Raw genomic sequence first — 20,573 nt, 5'->3', positions numbered from 1 at the left:
TTAATATGATAGTTACATATTATAGATAAAAATCAAATGAACTGTGTGGATTTTGATAAGAACAAACCACACTGTAAAGAGACAATTGGGGAAATTCGATTATAGGCTAGGTATTAGATATCAAGGAGTTGTTGTTAATTGTTTTAGCTCTGTGATGATACATATTGCTATGTAAGAAGGATGTCCATATTTTTCGAAATGCCTCCTCAAGTATATAGGGTAAGATGATGTATCTAGGGTTTGTTTTAAAATAACAAAAGTAAGATGCAGACATAGAGAATGGACTTGAGGACACGGGGAGAGGGAAGGGTAAGCTGGGAAGCAGTGAGAGAGTGGCATGGACATATATACACTACCAAATGTAAAATAGATACCTAGTGGGAAGCAGCCACATAGCACAGGGAGATCAGCTCAGTTCTTTGTGTCCACGTAGAGGGGTGGGATAAGGAGTGTGGGAGGAGATATGGGGATATATGTATATGTGTAGCTGATTCACTTTGTTTTAAAGCAGAAGTTAACACACCATTGTGAAGCAGTTATACTCCAGTAAAGATGTTAAAAAAATAAAATACATCAGCAGAGAAAAGCGGGGGTGGGTAAATGAAATAAATGTAGCAAAGTCTTGGTAATTATTGAATCAGGTTGGTGAGTAAATGGGAGTTTATTGAACTCTCTCTAGTTTTGTGTGTATTTGAATTTTCATTGAAAAAAATACATGTACAATTTAGGCGTATTTGGGGGTTTTTTGTCCTTCACCGATAGATTATATACTCCGCGGGCCTCTCACCGTTGTGGCCTCTCCCATTGTGGAGCACAGGCTCCGGACTCACAGGCTCAGCGACCATGGCTCACGGGCCCAGCCGCTCCGCGGCATGTGGGATCTTCCCAGACCAGGGCACGAACCCGTGTCCCCTGCATCGGCAGGTGGACTCTCAACCACTGCGCCACCAGGGAAGCCCAGATTATATACTCTTTAAGGAGAGAATTGTGACTTGTTGGCCTTTGAATATCCACTGCCTTGTGAATTTACTGACATATTGTAACATGTAGTTAGTGTTTGTTAACAAAAGCTTATTTTAACAATATATCAAGTCCTCATGCTCTCTAGAACATAACTAATTTAAAATACATTGAAAAGCATTTTTTAAAATCTTTTTTTGCTACTTTTTTAAGTATTTGAAATTTGTAAGTATAATACTTAAAGATTCCTTGTTATTTCTTCGTTAAGGCAAAATTTGTTAATTATATGCTATTCTACAGTACTCCCCTTTTTTCTGTGGTCTTGCTGCCCATAACCCTTGACTACTTCTACCTTCTTTATGTGATCCTATGTGATAACAAAGATGACAGGCCCTTCATTTTCTGCACATGTTGTATATCAAATGCCTTTTTTTCTATTAAAATTTCCTAGTTCAATTAAGTGAAGTTATGTCCCCAAATCCTTTGCTTTTGGCATATTTTTTAATCAGTGAACATTGTATTTATAGTTTAGGTAAATTAAAATAAGTCTTCCACAAGATAACAGGGCAGAGTTGCTGAGTTTCCTAATAAAATATCCACTGATAATCAGTTTTTTCAGCTATAGGTCTCTATTCATTTATCTTTTCAGAAATAGTGATGATTTTTAAAAGTCAGGTTACTGAACTACCTTAGTTTGCATGATCTTTTTCTAGACACCTCCAAAATCCTGTTCTGCTTATTTTCAAACTTACTGTCTCTAAAATTAAGAGATTTATGATGGGAAACAACACAAACTACAGATATTTCCTTTTTTTAAAACCCTGTTCTTTAGTAAATACGTGAATAAATAAGTGAACGAGCAAACTAAGAATTAAAAGGACATACTGAGTGCCAAGCAGTATGCTGAGCTGGAGTAGATAAGGTGGACAGAGTCTTAACAGAAAAGGTTAATATCTAAATTTTACCATGAGGTAATAACAACCGGCACATGTACCTGATACTAAAGTAGGAATTATATAAAAATGTAAATAATTGTGGAAGTGCTTTCTCCAAGTATTGTAGGATAATTTTGCTTAATCAGAATACCTAGAAGACTTTAGAAAGTATTCTTGCCTACTAAAAATAAATAGAAAATATTTACATGTCATTGCATACCTCTCAAATCTGTAGACTGGGAAACACAAATTGTTTAGTTCACTCAGGAATTGACAACAGATTCTAGAAGTCATGTTAAATCATTAAGGAAAAGAGTTACACACAAAGAAGTGTAATCTATAGGCAGCTAATTTTTTGTAGCGTGATCTGTGTACAGTAAGCTCAACTTAGTAAAAGTTTTCAGTGTGTGGCTATGTAATACTAATAGGAAATTAGAAAGTGGAACAAAAATCAAGCTTCCAAAACAAAACAGGGTTTTGTTTTTTTTTTCAGGTATTTGTCACATTAATCTTAATTAGTATTAATGGTTGAGAATTTCAAAGAACACATAAATAAGTGTGTTTTTTCTTTTGACTTTTCCTTTGCCAGGTGGTGGAAGATGGATATGAATTCTTTGCTAAGCGACAATTGGTAACCCTATTTTCAGCCCCAAATTACTGTGGCGAGTTTGATAATGCTGGTGGAATGATGAGTGTGGATGAAACTTTGATGTGTTCATTTCAGGTATGATATAATATATAAACTTTGAACAACTAGAAATCTCTTTTTTTGTTTGTTTTGTTTTTTGCGGTACACGGACCTCTCACTGTTGTGGCCTCTCCTGTTGCGGAGCACAGGCTCCGGACGCACAGGCTCAGCGGCCATGGCTCATGGGCCCAGCTGCTCCGCGGCATGTGGGACCTTCTTGGACCGGGGCACGAACCCGTGTCCCCTGCATTGGCAGGCGGACTCTCAACCACTGCGCCACCAGGGAAGCCCCTCTTTTGTTTTTAATTGAAGTATAGTTGATTTACAATGTTGTGTTAGTTTCTGGTGTAAAGCAGTGATTAAGTTATACATATATATGTATTCTTTTTCATATTCTTTTCCATTGTGATTTATTACAGGATATTGAATATAGTTCCCTGTGTTATACAGTAGAACCTTGTTGTTTATCTAATTTATATATAGTAGTTTGAATCCGCTAATGCCAAACTCCTAATTTATCCCTCCACCACCCCTTTTCCCCTTTGGTAACCAAAAGGTTTTAACAACTAGAAATCTAATTTAAACTATTGTCAGAAGAATTTTCTTTCAGATTGTGTTCTTCCCTTCAGTTAGTATAGAAAATCAGTTTTGTTCAGAAGTAAAATCACTCATAGACTCCTTTAGAGATTTCTATTTTCATTCACAAACGCTCCAGTCTTTTTGGTATATAACCCATAATTAGAGTTTTAGGAAACCTGAGTCGTGTCAGTCATTCTTGATGCAGATGTTTAAATTGTTAAATTCCTGTATGAATCCTTAGATAGTGGCTTACCTACTAAAAGAATGTAAATTCAGTGAATAATTTAGATTTTGTTTTCTTCTGCAAGATGAATAGGTAGGACAGGCGTTGAGTGGAGAGAGTTATATTATGAACTTCGATTAAAATAATGTAGAATATTTACCTAAGAAAAATTTTCCAAATAATCTTAAAGTATCAATTTGTGAACATAGAGACATTTACATTTTAAAAAGAGACCAGGGCTTCCCTGGTGGCGCAGTGGCTGAGAGTCCACCTGCCGATGCAGGGGACATGGGTTCGTGCCCCGGTCCGGGAGGATCCCACATGCCGCGGAGCGGCTGGGCCCATGAGCCATGGCCGCTGAGCCTGCGCGTTTGGAGCCTGTGCTCCGCGATGGGAGAGGCCACAACAGTGAGAGGCCCACGTACCGCAAAAAAAAGAGAGAGAGACCAGCTTTAACTTTAGTGTGCTCCTTAAAATCATTCTTGTTCATGGACTTAAGTCACTTTAATACTTAGCTTTTTGCAAAGGTTATTTTATGTCCTTAATATCACACACTGTATTTCTCTTTTTAAATGTAGAAGGGGTTTGTTTCTATCAGTTAGTAGACTTGAATGCTAAATGTTTGATTTCTCATTTTCAGTTTAAACATAGTAACCAGGCCTTATCCTTCAACAGTTGCCATAATGGAGTTGTATTAATATATCCCGCCCCCGCCCCACCGGGGCACTATGACACTGTGAATAAAAATGCTTATGAATCTTTTCTACACGTTTTTTATGTAAATACTGAAATTCTCTACCTGAAATGTAGATTAAAGCTGTGTTTACACCCAGAAGAATAAACATAATTTTTAAATGTCAGAAAGTAACAAGTATTGGTGAGGATGTGGAGAAGTTGGAACCTTATGCATTGATAGTGGGAATGGAAAATGGTGTGGCTGCTTCGCAAAACAGTTTGGCAGTTCCTCAAAAAGTTAAACATAGAATTTCTGTATGACCCAGCAATTCCACTCCTAGGTATATACCTGAAAGAATTGAAAACAGGTACTCAAATACATGTATATGCATATTCATAGGAGCATTATTTATAACAGCCAAAGGTAGAAATAACCCAGATGGTCACTAGCTAAAGAGTGAATAAACAAAATGTGGAATATCCGTAAAATGGCGTATTGTTTGGCAATTAAAAGTAGTGAAGTACTGGGAATTTCCTGGTGGGTCCAATGGTTAGGACTCTGCACTCTCACTGCCAAGGGCCTTGGTTTGATCCCTGGTTGGGGAACTAAAACCCATAAGCCGCATGGCATGGCCAAAAAAAAAAAAGTAATGAAGGACTAATATATGCTACAACGTCAAAATCATTATCTTAGTGAAAGAAGCCAGTCACAAAAGACCACGCATTGTGTGGTTTCATTTATTTAAAATAGCCAGAAAAGACAAATCAATAGAGAAGGTAAAGTAGTGATTGCTTGGAGTTGAAGGGAGTTTTAGGGGAGTGGAGAATGGAAATAGGGAGGGAGTGATTGCTTATGGGAACAAGGTTTCTTCCTGAGGTGACAAAAATGTTCTAATGTTAGATTATAGCAGTGGTTGTATAGCTGCAAGTATATAAAAAATTGTTGACTTGTTACATTTTAATGGGTGAACTTTATGGTATCTAATATAGTTTTTTTAAAATAAAAGATCTGTGTACACATAATAAATTAAGATCTGAAGAGTTTGTGACTAATTACCCTCTAAATAGTAGAAGAATTATGATGAGAACCTAGGTGTTTTGACTCTTAAACTAGTATTCTTTCTTCGTCATACAGATACGCTAATTTGAAAATTTTTTTGATACTTAAGTCTAAGGATTGGGTAGTTGAAGGGATTTGTGTACTTGAGCTTTTGTACAGCAGAAAATAACACAACCTTGTAAAGCAACTATACGCCAATAAAAAATAAAATAAATAAAATTTTAAAATTATCAATGGAATGACCAGTAATAGCAATATTCAGACATTTACTGTACTCTTTAAATGTGAGAAATGTTTGTGGAACTTTGCTGTTTTCTTCTACAGTTTTATAATTGATGTCATTTATTGAAAGGCCCACTATTGTAACAGTAATTTCCTTAAACTTATTGTACTTGAAAAAATAACATTGTTACTAAATTATTTACTTTAAGATATTGAAACCATCTGAAAAGAAAGCTAAGTACCAATATGGTGGACTGAATTCAGGACGTCCCGTCACTCCACCTCGAACAGCTAATCCACCGAAGAAAAGGTGAAGAAAGGAACTCTGTAAAGAAACCATCAGATTTGTTAAGGACATACTTCATAATATATAAGTGTGCACTGTAAAACCATCCAGCCATTTGACACCCTTTATGATGTCACACCTTTAACTTAAGGAGACGGGTAAAGGATCTTAAATTTTTTTCTAATAGAAAGATGTGCTACACTGTATTGTAATAAGTATACTCTGTTATAATATTCAACAAAGTTAAATCCAAATTCAGAATTGCCCATTAAATTTACATCTTCACGTATCACAGTTTTTAAAGTTGAAAAGCATCCCAGTTAAACTAGATGTGATAGTTAAACCAGATGAAAGCATGATGATCCATCTGTGTAATGTGGTTTTAGTGTTGCTTGGTTGTTTAATTATTTGGGGCTTGTTTTTGTTTTGTTTTGTTTGTTTTTGCTAAAATAATGTAAATTCTTTAAATTTTTTCCCAGACATTTTAAAAAGTGAAATGTGGGAAGAGCTTTAAAGACATTCATCGACCTTAATTTTCCATTGCTTATTTACTTATGTACCTGTTTGATCTTACTAAGAAAACTTATGCCTCATTACAGTAAAAAGGAATTTTAGAGATATTTTTTAAAAATATGCAAACTGTCCAATCGAGTGATTTAATCAGTTTGGGCAAACATTACAGCTGATAGTGAATATTTTGCTTTATACAGAAATTGCCACTGATTTGGATTTGTGCACTCTAATTTTAACTTATTGATGCTCTATTGTGCAGTAGCATTTTCATTTAACTTTAAGATAAGGCTCATTTAGTATACCCAACTAGTTGGTAATGTGATTATGTGGTACCTTGGCTTTAGGTTTTAATTCGCACGAAACACCTTTTTGGCATGCTTAACTTTCTGGTAACACCCTCACCTGCATTGGTTTTGTTTTTTGGTTTTTGTTGTTGTTGTTGTTGTTTGTTTTTAGATCCACAGAACATGAGAATCCTTTTTTGACAAGCCTTGGAAAGCTGACATTATCTCTTTTTTCCTCCCTCTGTACGAAGGATGTATTTAAATGAATGCTGGTCAGTGGGACATTTGTCAACTATGGGTATTGGGTGCTTGACTGTCTAATATTGCCACGTGAATGTTGTATACGATTGTAAGGCTTATGTCACTAAAGATTTTTATTCTGATTTTTCATGATCAAAGTTCATATGATATTGTATAGACATGCTTTGTAGTGAACTATAGTAGCAATAATTTCTGTACATGATCAAGGGTTTATTGCAGCATTTCTTTTCCTGTTCTCTTTTTTTTTTTAAGGGTAGTATTAACAAATGACAGGAATAGAAAAGTCAACATAAAGATTTTAGAAGGAGAACTTACAGGACACAGATTTGTGATGCTTTGGATGCAACACTTTTGGATGTGATTCTCAAAGCTTTTATTGAGCGTTGTCAAATTTGTAAGCTTCATAGGGATGGACATCATATTTATAAATGCCCTTCTATAAGTGCTACCATAGATGTGAAATTCTTGACCTTAATATCGTCTTTGAAATTGTTAAATTGAGAATTCTGTTAACTTACGTTTTAAGAATTGGCGTATTGTATTACTGCAAGAGATTTGATTTTCAGCACAGTGCAACGTTCTTTCAAACGCATATGTCTTTTTTTTCTAATTCCATTTTGTTTTAAAGCACATTTTAAATGTAGTTTTCTCATTTAGTAAAAGTTGTCTAATTGATATGAAGCCTGACTGGTTATTTTATTCCTTTTTTTTTTTTCCTTTACAATGAGACATTTAAACACATTTTATTCAAATAGATTTTAATGTTTTTAATGCATACTGAATTGGTTCTTTTTTAAAATTGTCCATGTACTGCATATGATGTATTAGGTTAGGTCACACAGGCTTTTTATCTAATGTGATTTAAATATCTTCCTAGCTGAAGAGTAAGTTGAGCAATTTTTAATAGAATTTTAGATGTATTCTTATCAGCGTAGTGTGAAGGGGGTCTAGAAAATAAACCTTTGGCAGGAGACAGGGCAGTCTTTTATTAATCTTAGTAATAGTCAAAACACATTAATTTGGATCCTACATACTGGGTTTTTGTAGTAATTTAGCCAGGTCAGTACTGAATATGAAAAAAATAGTCACTAATTAAGCAAATTAATATTGGTCGCTGAATTTGAAGAATAGGAATTTATCATGTTTTAAAATTATTCAAGCAGTCTTAAAATACTTTAACAGCTTCTATTCCTATAATGTGTTCATTACAAATATTATTTGCTTGGTAACTCTGCTACTTGAAATAAATAAAACTTTCTTAGCAGAAAAATATCCTATAATTCTAGTGTCACTAATTTGTTCTTCCCTGTTGCTAATTTATATCATTTTTCCTCTGATTTTTAATAATTTTCTATATTCAGATTTATTCTAAACGTCATGACATTCAGAGTCATTAAACACACTAGATAACTGTGATAATGTGATGATCACATGGATTATTATGGTCCATTTCTGTTCTTGAATGGAAAGAATCAACTACAAATTGCATTTGAAGCTTTACCATTCATTATTTTAATTTTGCCCAGGGACCAATTTTAATCATGATCAGCAGGACAGGTTTGTTCAAAATGTTGAGTCAAAATACCTGCAAGCAGAATTTTAAAGTTTAAAATGTGGCTGGTTGGAAGTGGAAGAGGTTATAATAGGCCTTAAAAAAAAAAAAATTTGTCTAAGGGAAAACCAGGAGCATCTTGAGATGTGTCCCTTAAGAGTATATAAAAGTGTGTTATATCGAGCCAAGGAACTTAAGTATATCTCCATATATAAGTTCACGTACATTCCTGTGTCTACTTGGCAACTGTTAACTTCTGAACCAAAAGAACAAATTTTTTTCTTTCACATCTTTACATTAAAAATGTGTTTAGAGAAGGAAAATAGGCTTACTTTACTCTTGCTGCCCTGACTCAATCCACCTCTTCTCTTCCTTGTAAATCCATCCTTGAATAAAAGCTGTGCCTGAGAAAACACTTAATAGCCTGACTGTACCAGTGCCCTCACGTAGAAATACTCTATCCCTTTTTTGCTAGTAGATTTCAGTGTTTTATAATTTCCTTAAACAGCTAAAAAGTGGTTAAAGAGAGTTTAAAGTGACAGGGTACCTTGCAAAATCAACAGCAGTTCAATAAAACATAAATTGATTCCCTATAAGTATATGATGAAAGTTTTATTATCTTTATTCTCTTTATAATGTTTCAACAAAAGTGAAATTTAGATACAGTGTAGAAAGTTTGATCTCTTGTTCAGTTTTACCTGTACTTTTGAATGCCAGAATTTCTAAATAAATCCCCTGATTAGAAAAAAAATTTTTAATAAGAAAATTTCATTATTTTCCAATCTTAGTGTAATTTAACATCAAACTCCAGTTTACATGGACCTAATGCAATAATAGACTTTGTTGTGTCCACATTCCAAAACATGAAACATTTGCAAGACAAAAAAATCATTCTTTTTCCTTCTTCATCATTTCTATATATTTTGGGGGATTTTTTGTTTTTTAAAAAAAGATACAAACAATCATGAAGTTTACCTTTTTGGACTTAAGGCATAACATGAAATTGCACATTATTCTAAAGCTTAATTTTGAAATGAATTAGTTCTATCAAACCCTGTTTGCGTTTACATTATTTAAATTATATAGTATTTTATTTCTATTCTTGCTGTAAATTCTAATGCTGTTCATGGATTGTGCATTTCCTGTGCAGTCTTTGCCTGTTGACAGTTATTAACAGTGCAGTATAGAATCCAGATACTGAGCTTTCAGTTTCTTAGTTATCATTTCAGTTCAAAGTATGCTGCTTAATTGTGTGGAAGATCCAGTCCATTTTTGTTGTCCAGCCACCATAGTGTGCATCATTGGTTTTATGAAATATTCCAAAGCCTCTTGCTCAGTTTTATCTAAAGCTAGGGTCTTTCGAATGTATGCAGTATCATGAAAAGATTGTAGTTCTGGCATTCCAGAGCCAAGCATCATTGAGAAAAGATTTATGAAGAGATTGACATGCTGCCGAATAGCTAGATAAGCCTTGTAACACATCTCCTGAAACCTCTCAGATTCTCTTATCTTTGTGCATTCTTGGGCTCCTTTACTAATCACTATTAAGAAATGTTGGGTCAAATCAAATGGTACACGCTCTCGTTTATAACCAAATTTTTTCTTCTTGTGATCCAAAAAGTGTCCAAAATCTTTATGAAACAGTTGTTCATCATCTTTAACCATGTTGTTACTATTGTGACCATCTCCAATTCCCAAAATGAAGATAGCAACACAATACCCAGCACATGAACATGTAAACAGATCGATGGCTGCATATTTCTCCCTTGTTCTTGTCTTTGAGCCACTGATGTAGTGTGTGGCTGTTGAACTGCAGGGCACCTTTCAGGCCTCCTTTAGACTGCATTTGCATAATAGTGTGAATTTCTCACCACCTCAGTAAGTCCCACACGGTCACCAATTGACAACCATAAGGTAACATTTGAAAATCAAAACCTTGATTTTGTCAGATATTTTCCATAATGCAAATAATTTGAAGTGTTAGCATATCTTACCATAAATCATCACCATTTTAAAAAATCTCGTTCTGAAAGAGTAATTCTGATGTGATGTCTGGGTTCTCCCAATTCAACCACAGTGGCCTTTTTGCAGAGGACATAATTCGACACTCTTCAAGCCTGAGATTTCCCAGCTGATGAGCAGGGTTTAGAGGCAATAGAAAGCCCTGAAGAGCATCCGTGAAATCTGGTAGCCGCATTTGCTCAACTAAAAACTTCATCTGCACCTTCTGTGTTTCATCCTTCTTCTCTTGTTTGAGAATGTCAGTTAAGTTAATGAGCTCTTCCCATAGCTTCAACCTGCCTGTTCAGGTGTTTCAAATACACCCCACATGCACAGCAATAGGACTCCAAAAGCAGGCGAAACCTGTTTTATGGTGCATCTCAGATTTTAAATGCCAAGAGAAAAAGTGCCTAATCCTTTGATTAGTCAATGCTTTTTTGAGTAAAAATCTCACAAGTAGGTTATCCAAATACTGTTCATAGTTTAGGGCCTGTACTAGCAGAATTAGGTACTGAGAAAGTTTGTCATCTGTTAAATATTTTTCTAAGCATTGAACAGCAAAACCTTGAACCATGGGATCTGGGTAATTGCAGTCCAGAAGCTCCATAGCCTGTTGAGGTTTGATTGGAGGCCAATCGTTTACCAAGCAGTACATCTGAGCTACTTCATCTCTAGAATTCCATTTAACAGACAGAGTTAATTTGGGTAGAATTTCAGGGATAGTTACACAAGTGTCTGTGGCTCCACAGAAAATCTCTTAGTGATTTCAGATAGAGGATCTCATGTACAAATTGCTTGGAGCTGTTAGCATTTTCTCAATTCATTGTCTCTAGCTAGTCTGTTACTCAGTCCTGCATGGGAATAACTAAATCCTGCTTCTCGGGATACAGACCAATTGGCATGCTCTTCAATCACTGACATATCTGGAAACTTCACCACACTACCGAACCAGTGAAACTCCAACTCTAAACATGGAGTTTCTTTATGTGGATTTGATCCAGTAACACCAATAGAATTCAGCAAATCTTCAGGTTCATGAGGTACTGGCGAAAGATTCAAAGCCATTTTTCCAGATACTAGAGTATCTGTGTAATCAAACAAGTTTATATTTCCCCAGCCCAATGGACAGTGTTCCTCCTTAGCACCCTTTCGGCCTTTAACAGAACAAATGGAAAGGCAAAGTCGAGCAGCATGAGGAAGATCAGGAATGTATATATCTTAATTCAGCCATTCATTCCACCTGGGATTGGAACAAGGTACTCTGAGTGTTCACATTATCACATAAGCGTTCTCCTCCATGGTAGATACCTGTTCTAACATAGATCTTGTCAGTGTCTCGAATATTTACATTCACATAGGTTGCACAAAGAATTTTTATTCTGAGTGCACTATTTATAACCCAAAGGGATTTTGTAGATGTTTCTCCATTCGTATATGGTGTAGCTGTGGAGATGCATCTGGAATAAGATGGCATTGTAAAAATCCATTGGCAGTTGAGAGTAGAGCCTTTCTTTAGCCATCAGCATCAAACTAGGCACCCTCCCAAGCATTATACAGCTTCTTATATACTTACACTAAGGATATTTTTCTAGAAAGTATTTGTCACATCCGCACACTTTTTTTTTTTTTTTTTTTTTTTTTTTTGCGGTACGCAGGCCTCTCACTGTCGTGGTCTCTCCCGTTGCGGAGCACAGGCTCCGGACGCGCAGGCTCAGCGGCCATGGCTCACGGGCCCAGCCGCTCCGCGGCATGTGGGATCCTCCTGGACCAGGGCACGAACCCGTGTCCCCTGCATCGGCAGGCGGACTTTCAACCACTGCGCCACCAGGGAAGCCCCACACACTTTTAAAATATACTTGCCCTGATATTCTAAAACACAGAGTTTCAGTTGTTCAGATGATAGCAACATACTTTGAATTTTTTTCCTGATCACTACAGCAATTACTTGTTCTGGCACATAGTCATGGTTTGATTTTCAGAGTATACTTCTTGTCATTTGGAGAAACTATTACCCAAATCACCACTATTATTTGCCCTTTATCCAATTTATTATGTATGCGCTTCGGCAGTTCTCGTGAAGATTCTACATTTGGGGGATAGACATACATTGCTCTACCATGAGGTGAATTGAGATCCGTAAGATCCACAGCTTTACAAACATTGAGAATATTTCTTCGAAGTCCTGTACTTCTGGATCTTTAACCATATCGAATTCACACACTGGCATGCCAACGGCAAAACCAGTTTCTCGGTTGAGGATCTTTTCTTCATGGTTGCCTAATGGTTCAGTTACTTTTTTAAAGGGTTGAAAAAGCGTAAGGTCACAAAGTCGTCTTGTTTCATGAAAAAATTCTTCCCTTTCTGCTTCTTGGGTAACACAAAAGGTAAGAACATTCATCTTGAAGTTGATGGCGAGGGTATTTTCTCACTTCTTTAAATAGTTCATGTTTTATAGTTATTAGTGTAGCCTCACGGAGGTATTCTGAAGTTACTATCATCCCATTTGGTAGTAAACATTCTACTAGGAGTCTTGGCATCAAGTGGATGCCCCACAGTTCACCTGATGATGGTCTTGGAGGCATTGTTCTGATCCTTTACAAGTTTTACATATAAAAGTACTTTGCAGAATTAGATGCGTGGCTGTCCCAAGGCAGAAATGCTGGGAGCTCCTAGAACCTAACCGCATCGGGTCCCGGCGAGGTCCCAGCCCCGCCTCCCAGCCCCCCTGCCCCGCCGCTCCGGAGTTGCCCGGCCAGGCCCGAGCCCTGCCTCGCCAGCAGCCCGGCGGCAGCAGCCCGAGACCTCAGCGGCCGCCTAGAAGATATTTAAAGTAAAAACTTCCTTCAGCTACCACCTCTTACATTGGCTGACATTAAATCATAAACTTATTTAATTTCTTATTATTTTCTTTCTTGTACAGATTGCCAGTGTTTTTATTAAACCTTATTTTCACAAAAGTGGCTGTAAATCTTTTTTCCTCTTAGGGATCTTTGCCAGCTAATGTGGTTACAAAATCTTACTTGTAATCCAGATTGTTCTGGGTATCAATAGAATGGAAGATTACAAATGTGTTATGAGGTGTGTGTTGTATGTATGTGAAAGGGAGCGAGAACAAACTGCCTGAAAGCTCACAGATTCGGCATTTTTTTTTTATTTTTTTAATTTTTCTAAAATGATGTTATTTAAATAATTTTGACTCAAACTTTTAGCATTCATGGTAATTTGTATTTTGCCTTCGAATCTTTTTTTTTAACATCTTTATTCGAGTATAATTGCTTTACAATGGTGTGTTAGTTTCTGCTTTATAACAAAGTGAATCAGTTATACATATACATATGTTCCCATCTCTTCCCTCTTGCATCTCCCTCCCTCCCACCCTCCCTATCCCACCCCTCTAGGTGGTCACAAAGCACCCAGTTGATCTCCCTGTGCTATGCGGCTGCTTCCCACTAGCCATCTATTTTACATTTGATAGTGTATATATGTCCATGCCACTCTCTCACTTTGTCACAGCTTACCCTTCGCCCTCCCCATATCCTGAAGTCCATTCTCTAGTAGGTCTGTGTCTTTATTCCCATCTTGCCCCTAGGTTCTTCATGACCTTTTTTTTTTCCCTTAGATTCCATATATATGCGTTAGCATGCATACACACTGGAATATTACTCAGCCATAAAAAGAAACGAAATGGAGTTATTTGTAGTGACATGGATGGACCTAGAGTCTGTCATACAGAGTGAAGTAAGTCAGAAAGAAAATCAGCATTTCTTTGGTACTGCGTGCAAAAAGGTGGGAACCTAAGATCTATCCCTGGAGGTTTTCAGTCAAGCCTGGCCTGGGCTCACCAAGTAAGATGTGTTTTAATTTTTGCAGCTTCTTAAGTCTGAGTATTTAAGAAGTCCTCTTAATAGTGAAGTCCTCTTAATAGTGAGAGGGCCTCTCACTATTATTACAATAGTGTGCCTTTTAGCACACTAATTTATAGTCTATCATGTATAAACATGATTATTGACAAAGTCACAAAGACAGAATACAGTACAACAGGAAAGAAGTAGTCCAGAGGAGTCCTTAATGTATGTAATACATTTAACTGGAATAACTTAAGTCTTAAATCTCCTAGTGTATTTCTTAGGAAAAAAGAGCCGAGGAAACAAAACCGGCGTGATGAAACTTTTTTTATCCGACTGCCTCCAATATGTGATTCTCAAACTGATACTGGGGGCTTCCCTGGTGGCGTAGCGGTTGAGAATCTGCCTGCCAATGCAGGGGACACAGGTTCGAGCCCTGGTCTGGGAAGATCCCACATGCCGCGGAGCGGCTAGGCCCGTGAGCCACAACCGCTGAACCTGCGCGTCTGGAGCCTGTGCTCTGCAACAAGAGAGGCCGCGATAGTGAGAGGCCCGCGCACCGCAATGGGGAGTGGCCCCCGCTTGCCGCAACTAGAGAAAGCCCTCCCACAGAAACGAAGACCCAACACAGCCATAAATAAATTAATTAATTAATTAAAAAAAGAAATTGAATACAATATTTTTTAAAAAACTGATATTGGCATAGTTTCTGAAAATGCTGTCACCAACAGATTATTAACAGACTGACACCTACCCCACCATTCTTGGGGTAAACATGAGCTCTGTCTCTAGCTCTCTTAGTGTAATAAGGATTCCTGAGAATGCAGGCATAAGGGGTGGAATCACTTGAAAAATCGTATTCCGGTCGAACTCAGGAAACTACTCAACTTACCAAATTAAAAATTAATAACCTACTTCAATACCTCAGAAGAACTTATGTGAGGCCGAGGGTCCCATTCTCTGTTACACATCTGTGATGCAGTATATGCCTTAAGTTTTAGAAACAAATCCCTGTCTCCTGGGATAATTGCCCCAGGTTTTTGTAGCCCATCTCTAGCTGGGGCCTGGTAACACCACTGAAATTAATTTGATAATATCAAAAATCTAGGTTAAAAGCTTTCTATTTAATAGGGCTTCCCTGGTGGCGCAGTGGTTAAGAATCCGCCTGCCAATGCAGGGGACACGGGTTTGAGCCCTGGTCCGGGAAGATCCCACATGCTGTGGAACAACTAATCTCGTGTGCCACAACTACTGAGCCTATGATCTAGAGCCCACGAGCTGCAACTACTGAAGCCCATGCGCCTAGAGCCCGTGCTCCGCAACAAGAGAAGCCATTGTAATGAGAAGCCCGCACACCGCAACGAAGAGTAGCCCGTGCTCGCCGCAACTAGAGAAAGCCCACAAGTAGCAACAAAGACCAAACGCAGCCAAAAATAAATTAAATAAATAAATTTAAAAAAGAAAACACCACTTTATAGCAGTACACCATATATACTCAATAAATATGTTTTAAAAAAATCAGCTTTCTATTACTGTACTGTACAGCCTGTTTTTCGTGGGGTACCCTAATCTTTTATTAAGTGAGTATCCTAAACTATTTGGGTATCCTCACTGACAGGTTAACACAAATTGTGATCTATTCCATTTTTGAAAGAAAATCAATTATTTGCTGTACAGATCCGTTAATATGTTGGGCGTTCCTTCAAAAAGTTGTTCGATTTGGTCCTTAGAAGCCTTTGGGTCTAGATAAGTCTAATTTTGACTAGAATGTATGGACAGAGATTTTTTGTCTCTTTTGTTCGCTGATGTGTCTCCAGCTTCTAGAGTAGTGCCTAGCACATAGTACGTATGCAAATGTTGGTTTAATGAATGGCAAATGAGTTTCAAAAATCACTATTACTACCACTATTTTGACACTGTGACCTTTTGGAGAAATTAGCAAAAAATAATATAGTTGCAGTTTTTATTTATCTTCATCTAACTGCTTTTTGTCTCGTACAAGAATGCTGGAATAGTCTCAGGAGAAAATTGATCTGGGTCTATATGGCAAAAATAGTTTGTTGTCAAACCTGTAATCCTTATTTGGTAAAATATTAGTAAGTATGAGAAGTCAGTGTTCAGTTAGTTGAAGGAACGTTTCTCAGCTAGCTGCTGACAGGCACACTGGGGAAGTTGCCTCTTGTTCAGAATCAAACTTTCCAAGATCCTTATGGGTACTTTCTTGCCTCCCCTTTGCTATAGTTTATTTAGGTTCTGTTTTATTGACCTTAAAGTCATCTTTGCTGTGAGCCACTTCGAATATTTTTAGGAAAGTGATATCGTTTTGTGTAACATTTTGTGTTTCAGAAGTCACCTAGTAAATATGAACACTTAAAACCAGGAATCAAAACTTGAAAGTGGAGAGGCTATTGCCTCATTTTAACAAATAAGGATTATGTCATAGGCAGAAGCAAGAATGGGGAGAAATCAAGAAAGATATTTTCATTAATGAGCAAAAAAGTGAGGTACAGTGGAGAAAACTATTCTAGAGAGAAATTTTATAAAGTCCTTCTACCTAACTATTGTTCTATCTTAATACTTCTGAAGACTTTATCTCTACCATATAAAAGAGCAGTCAGCCAGGCTGCATTCTTGGTCATAGTGCAAAATTCCAGGAAGGGAATTTTGCCCAGCTTGAATCAAGGGCCGGCCCTTATGACTCCAGTGAGTGAGGAAGGAGAGAGATGATATTGCATGAATATAGCTGCTATCTCTACACCCAAGTGGTTTGGGAGGTTCAGTAGAACATTTCCTAGAAAAGGGGTGCTGAAAATAAAGCTGTCCTCTACAATACACCTTAAAAGATAATCTAGTCACAAAAAGACTGAAAATATGACATTGGCAAGATGTCGACTAATGGAAACTCTTACTTAAAACTGGTAAAACTACCTGGGAAATGAATTTAGCATTGATAATCTTGTATAGTTGAAACTGTGCATACTCTAAAACCCATCAGTTTCACTTTAAAGCATTTATGGAAAAACCACGAGTGCACCATGGGGCATACATATATAAACAGAAGTATTGTAGTATTCAAAATATTTGACTTTAATACACGGGCACTGACCAGACACCAACTCATCAGAGCCTGTGCAAGCTATAAATAACTAATTTGGCTTTACAGAGGCATAGCAGCTGATAACCAGGTCTGTGCATGGGAATACTCAGAGCATTCATAGCAAAAAATAACACAAGTGACTTGACAGAAGCATTGATTCATTATGGTATATTTACAGAATAATCCTACACAGGAATGAAAATGATTTACTGTCATTCATTAGTGTGTCTAAATCTTGAAACTATGAAGAATACAAAGAGTATTAAATTTTCAAACAAGATTTGTGTTTAAGAATACGGTAAATCTAAAAAGAAAATGGAATGGGGGAATTAATTCCCTGGCGGTCCAGTGACTAGGACTCGGCACTTTCAATCCCTGGTGGGGGAACTAAGATCCTGTAAGTTGGGGAGGGGGGGATGGGAAAAGCAAAAGTCACCTCTGCTGGGAAGTAAGGAGAGGAGGAGGAGCATACAGAATCTCAACAGTATTGTTTAATGTTCTATTCCTTGGATCTTAGGTTCATGCTTTTTGGGTGGGCAGTGGCTTCCTGAGGTTTTGTTTTATGCTAAGCTTGCATATATGTTACTAATATTCTTTTGTACATATCAAATATTTCATTTTTTATAAATTTATATGCAATCCCATTTATGGAAAAGAGGCCTAGCTTTTTTTTTTTTTTTTTTTTTTTTTTTTTGCGGTACGCGGACCTCTCACTGTTGTGGTCTCTCCCGTTGCGGAGCACAGGCTCCGGACGCGCAGGCCCAGCGGCCATGGCTCACGGGCCCAGCCGCTCTGCGGCATGTGGGATCTTCCCGGACCGGGGCACGAACCTGTGTCCCCTGCATCGGCAGGCGGACTCTCAACCACTGCGCTATCAGGGAAGCCCGAGGCCTAACTTTTGATTTAAAGTGAGAGACATGCAACTCTTCCTTTCACTTGAACCCTTAGGAGCCACTGTAAGGTTACTAACTGGCCTGATTTCAATTTCATTGTGTCTCAGGGAATAGGCCTGAGGAAAGGGAGTGAGACAAGAGAATGGCCAGTTAGTGGAGCAATCAAAACACACATTTATAGATGCATTAAATTTGCTTTTATGGCCTCCGTTTGTGGTACCCCAAAATAATGACAATAGTAACATCAAAGATCACTGATCATGGATCACCATAACAAATATAATAATAATGAAAATGTGTGTAATGTTGCAAGAATTAGCCAAATGTGACAGACATGAAGTGAGAAAATGCTGCTGGAAAAGTGGCGCTAATAGACTTGCTCTACGCAGGATTGCCAGAAACCTTCAATTTGTAAAAAATGTAGTATCTGCAAAGCACAATAAAACAAAGCAGTATGCCTGTAGTAGTCATTCATTGTTCAGTAAACATTCTGTGTACTCAAGGCTGGAAATTAGTAATCACAATAAACCCTGATACCTTGTGGAAAAGAGAACCACCAGGGAAAGAGAGAATGAGGCTCAAAGCAGTGTTTTCCTAGGAGAATCAGTATTTAAGGTTTTCACAACCAGTTTATGCTTCTTGGTTCATTCCCCCATTTAAGGGCCATGGGGAAAATATCCAAAATGCTTATAAGGAAAAATGAGTTTGCAGATTGTGTCCTCTTTCATGTAGGTGATTTTTTGCCATCATCTAGCTGTGTGAGAGCCCGAGAAAGAAGGGAACTAAATATTCATTCTTCAGAGTTGCTGACTGAGGAACTAATTGCTAGGAAGTGCCACAAATACGCAAGGCCAAATTGCTTTTTAAGTGTGATAGTTGTGGTAACTGAAAAATCTAGAAGCAATGCAAATATCAAAATGATTTACATTTGGTCCATCCACTCTGGACTATTATGCAGTCGTTAAGAATACTCAGAAAGACTGTAGCAACATGAAAAAAGGCCATGATACGTTAACAGGGGGAAAAAAGCAGGTTATACATTAGATAGAAGGGAAGCGAAGAGTAAAAGATGTCACGTACAAAATTTAAAAGCTACGAAGAATCCTTTTACTTATTCATTGAACAAACATTTATTAAGCACCTTACATCCCAGGCACCAGGTCAAAAAGAAAAGGTTCCTGTAGAAGAAATTAGTTTGGAACAATAGATTTAACAGGATAGAATAACATTACCCCTTCTCACAAAGAGCCACGGTGCTCACACCTTTCTTTTTTGGTTTAGGTTGTCTCTTCCTCTGTTTCTACAGTTATTTTAACGTAGCAGTAATTTACAATTGCTGCTGCGAAGTTCACCTCTGATTCTTCGTCCTCCTGCTGTTGACGTCTCCGTTTACCGCGTTCCTGCCAGTGTGTGTGCCCGGTGCGGTGGAGGAGGGGTAAGTTAAGACCCGACGTCCCAGCCCGGCAGGGCCTCTCCATCTCGCAGCAGGGAAGATAAATGGCTCTAATCCAAGCCTGACTTTGGTAAGTGTCCAAGGGTAAGGCGTTACATTAGAAGGCAAGAAGCGGTCTGGGAGTGTCGAGGCGTTTTACCAGGACCTTGCCGGGAGGGAAAGCAAGGCCGGGTAACGCGACAAGGTGGGCAGGCGGCTGAGGCTGCGAGTGCAGCGCGAGGTGGGAGGGGAGGCGCGCGTGCCTTGGGCTGGCCCCGCCCCCCGGAGACAGGCTTTGCGCGCTGATTGGCCCGCGCCGGCCTCGCTCCGGGTTGGCGGGAGGTCTCCGAGCCCGCCGTGCCGCGGTGGAGTAACCTGAGAGCAACCGTCTGAGGCCTGGGACGTCTGGGGAAGGCTGCCCGCCGGCCCGGCCCCCGCTCACTAGCCTCGGTTTTCCGCAGGTACTCTCCGCTCGCGCCCTGGCTTCGGGCCTCGCCGGCAACTCTCCAGTTTTGGTTGTGCCTGGTTCCTCCGTCCCCTCTCTCCCCCAACGACGCCACCCTCGGTGTGTGAGGTAGCGGCGGCGTCTTGGCCCCTTCCGCCCGTGAGTTCCCCGCCTCAGGTGCCGGCGGGGAGGAGGGGCGTCGCGGTCGTACGGCGCCTGCCGGCGCAGGGCCGCGGGGCCGAGGACGGAGGCGAAGTAGAAAGAGGGAGGCGGGGCGCCCCCCTCGGCCGGGTTTGTCGGGCTTCGCCGGCACAGTGCTCTTTGGCTCAGCTGGTCGTGCTCACTAGTGGGCGGGGGAGGGGAGGGGACAAAGGGGTTGGGGGGAGATGCGTCCCCAAGTGCTAGCCGTGCCCTCTCCTCAGCGGGCGCTCCCCTCCTCGGGAAGGAAGGCCCTTAGGAAAGAGCTCGTGCCTTCCCGCAGCACGCCCGCCCACCTGCCTTTTCCCTTGGCCCATTTATCAAAATTTACTAATGTCCCTTTCTTACATTTCCAGTACGACTGGAGGCCAACTAGCTTCTATTAAAAAATAAATAAATAAAAAAACTTTAGAAGTAATTTAAC

The 20,573-nt window shown here is 38.8% G+C and overlaps 2 protein-coding genes and 1 pseudogene across 4 annotated transcripts in view; 2 read left to right on the top strand and 1 right to left on the bottom strand.

The window, feature by feature from the left end:
- PPP1CB (protein phosphatase 1 catalytic subunit beta) overlaps positions 1-7,958 on the top strand; it is a 38,200-nt gene extending 30,242 nt beyond the window's left edge. The window contains exons 8-9 of the mRNA XM_079941397.1: positions 2,485-2,619; positions 5,552-7,958. Of these exons, the coding sequence (XP_079797523.1) occupies positions 2,485-2,619; positions 5,552-5,656 (240 nt within the window). The 3' untranslated portion in view covers positions 5,657-7,958. The remainder of the gene's footprint in view (positions 1-2,484; positions 2,620-5,551) is intronic.
- A 1,505-nt stretch (positions 7,959-9,463) lies between these two features.
- On the bottom strand, positions 9,464-12,821 carry LOC307196145 (phosphatidylinositol 4,5-bisphosphate 3-kinase catalytic subunit alpha isoform-like; annotated as a pseudogene). Its single transcript has 2 exons — positions 12,079-12,821; positions 9,464-11,854 (listed from the first exon to the last, which is right to left on the bottom strand). The product of its transcript is annotated as a phosphatidylinositol 4,5-bisphosphate 3-kinase catalytic subunit alpha isoform-like (transcript).
- A 7,021-nt stretch (positions 12,822-19,842) lies between these two features.
- Positions 19,843-20,573, top strand: part of SPDYA (speedy/RINGO cell cycle regulator family member A) — a 33,780-nt gene continuing 33,049 nt past the window's right edge. For both annotated transcript variants that reach the window (XM_079940263.1, XM_079940262.1), the window contains exon 1: positions 19,843-19,967. The gene's annotated coding sequence lies outside the window, so the exon portion shown is untranslated. The remainder of the gene's footprint in view (positions 19,968-20,573) is intronic.

The sequence above is a fragment of the Stenella coeruleoalba genome, assembly GCF_951394435.1.
Source record: "Stenella coeruleoalba genome assembly, chromosome: 13".
Taxonomy (NCBI): Eukaryota; Metazoa; Chordata; class Mammalia; order Artiodactyla; family Delphinidae; genus Stenella; species Stenella coeruleoalba.
Note: the sequence above shows the minus strand (reverse complement) of the source record. Positions and strands in the feature narration are given on the sequence as shown.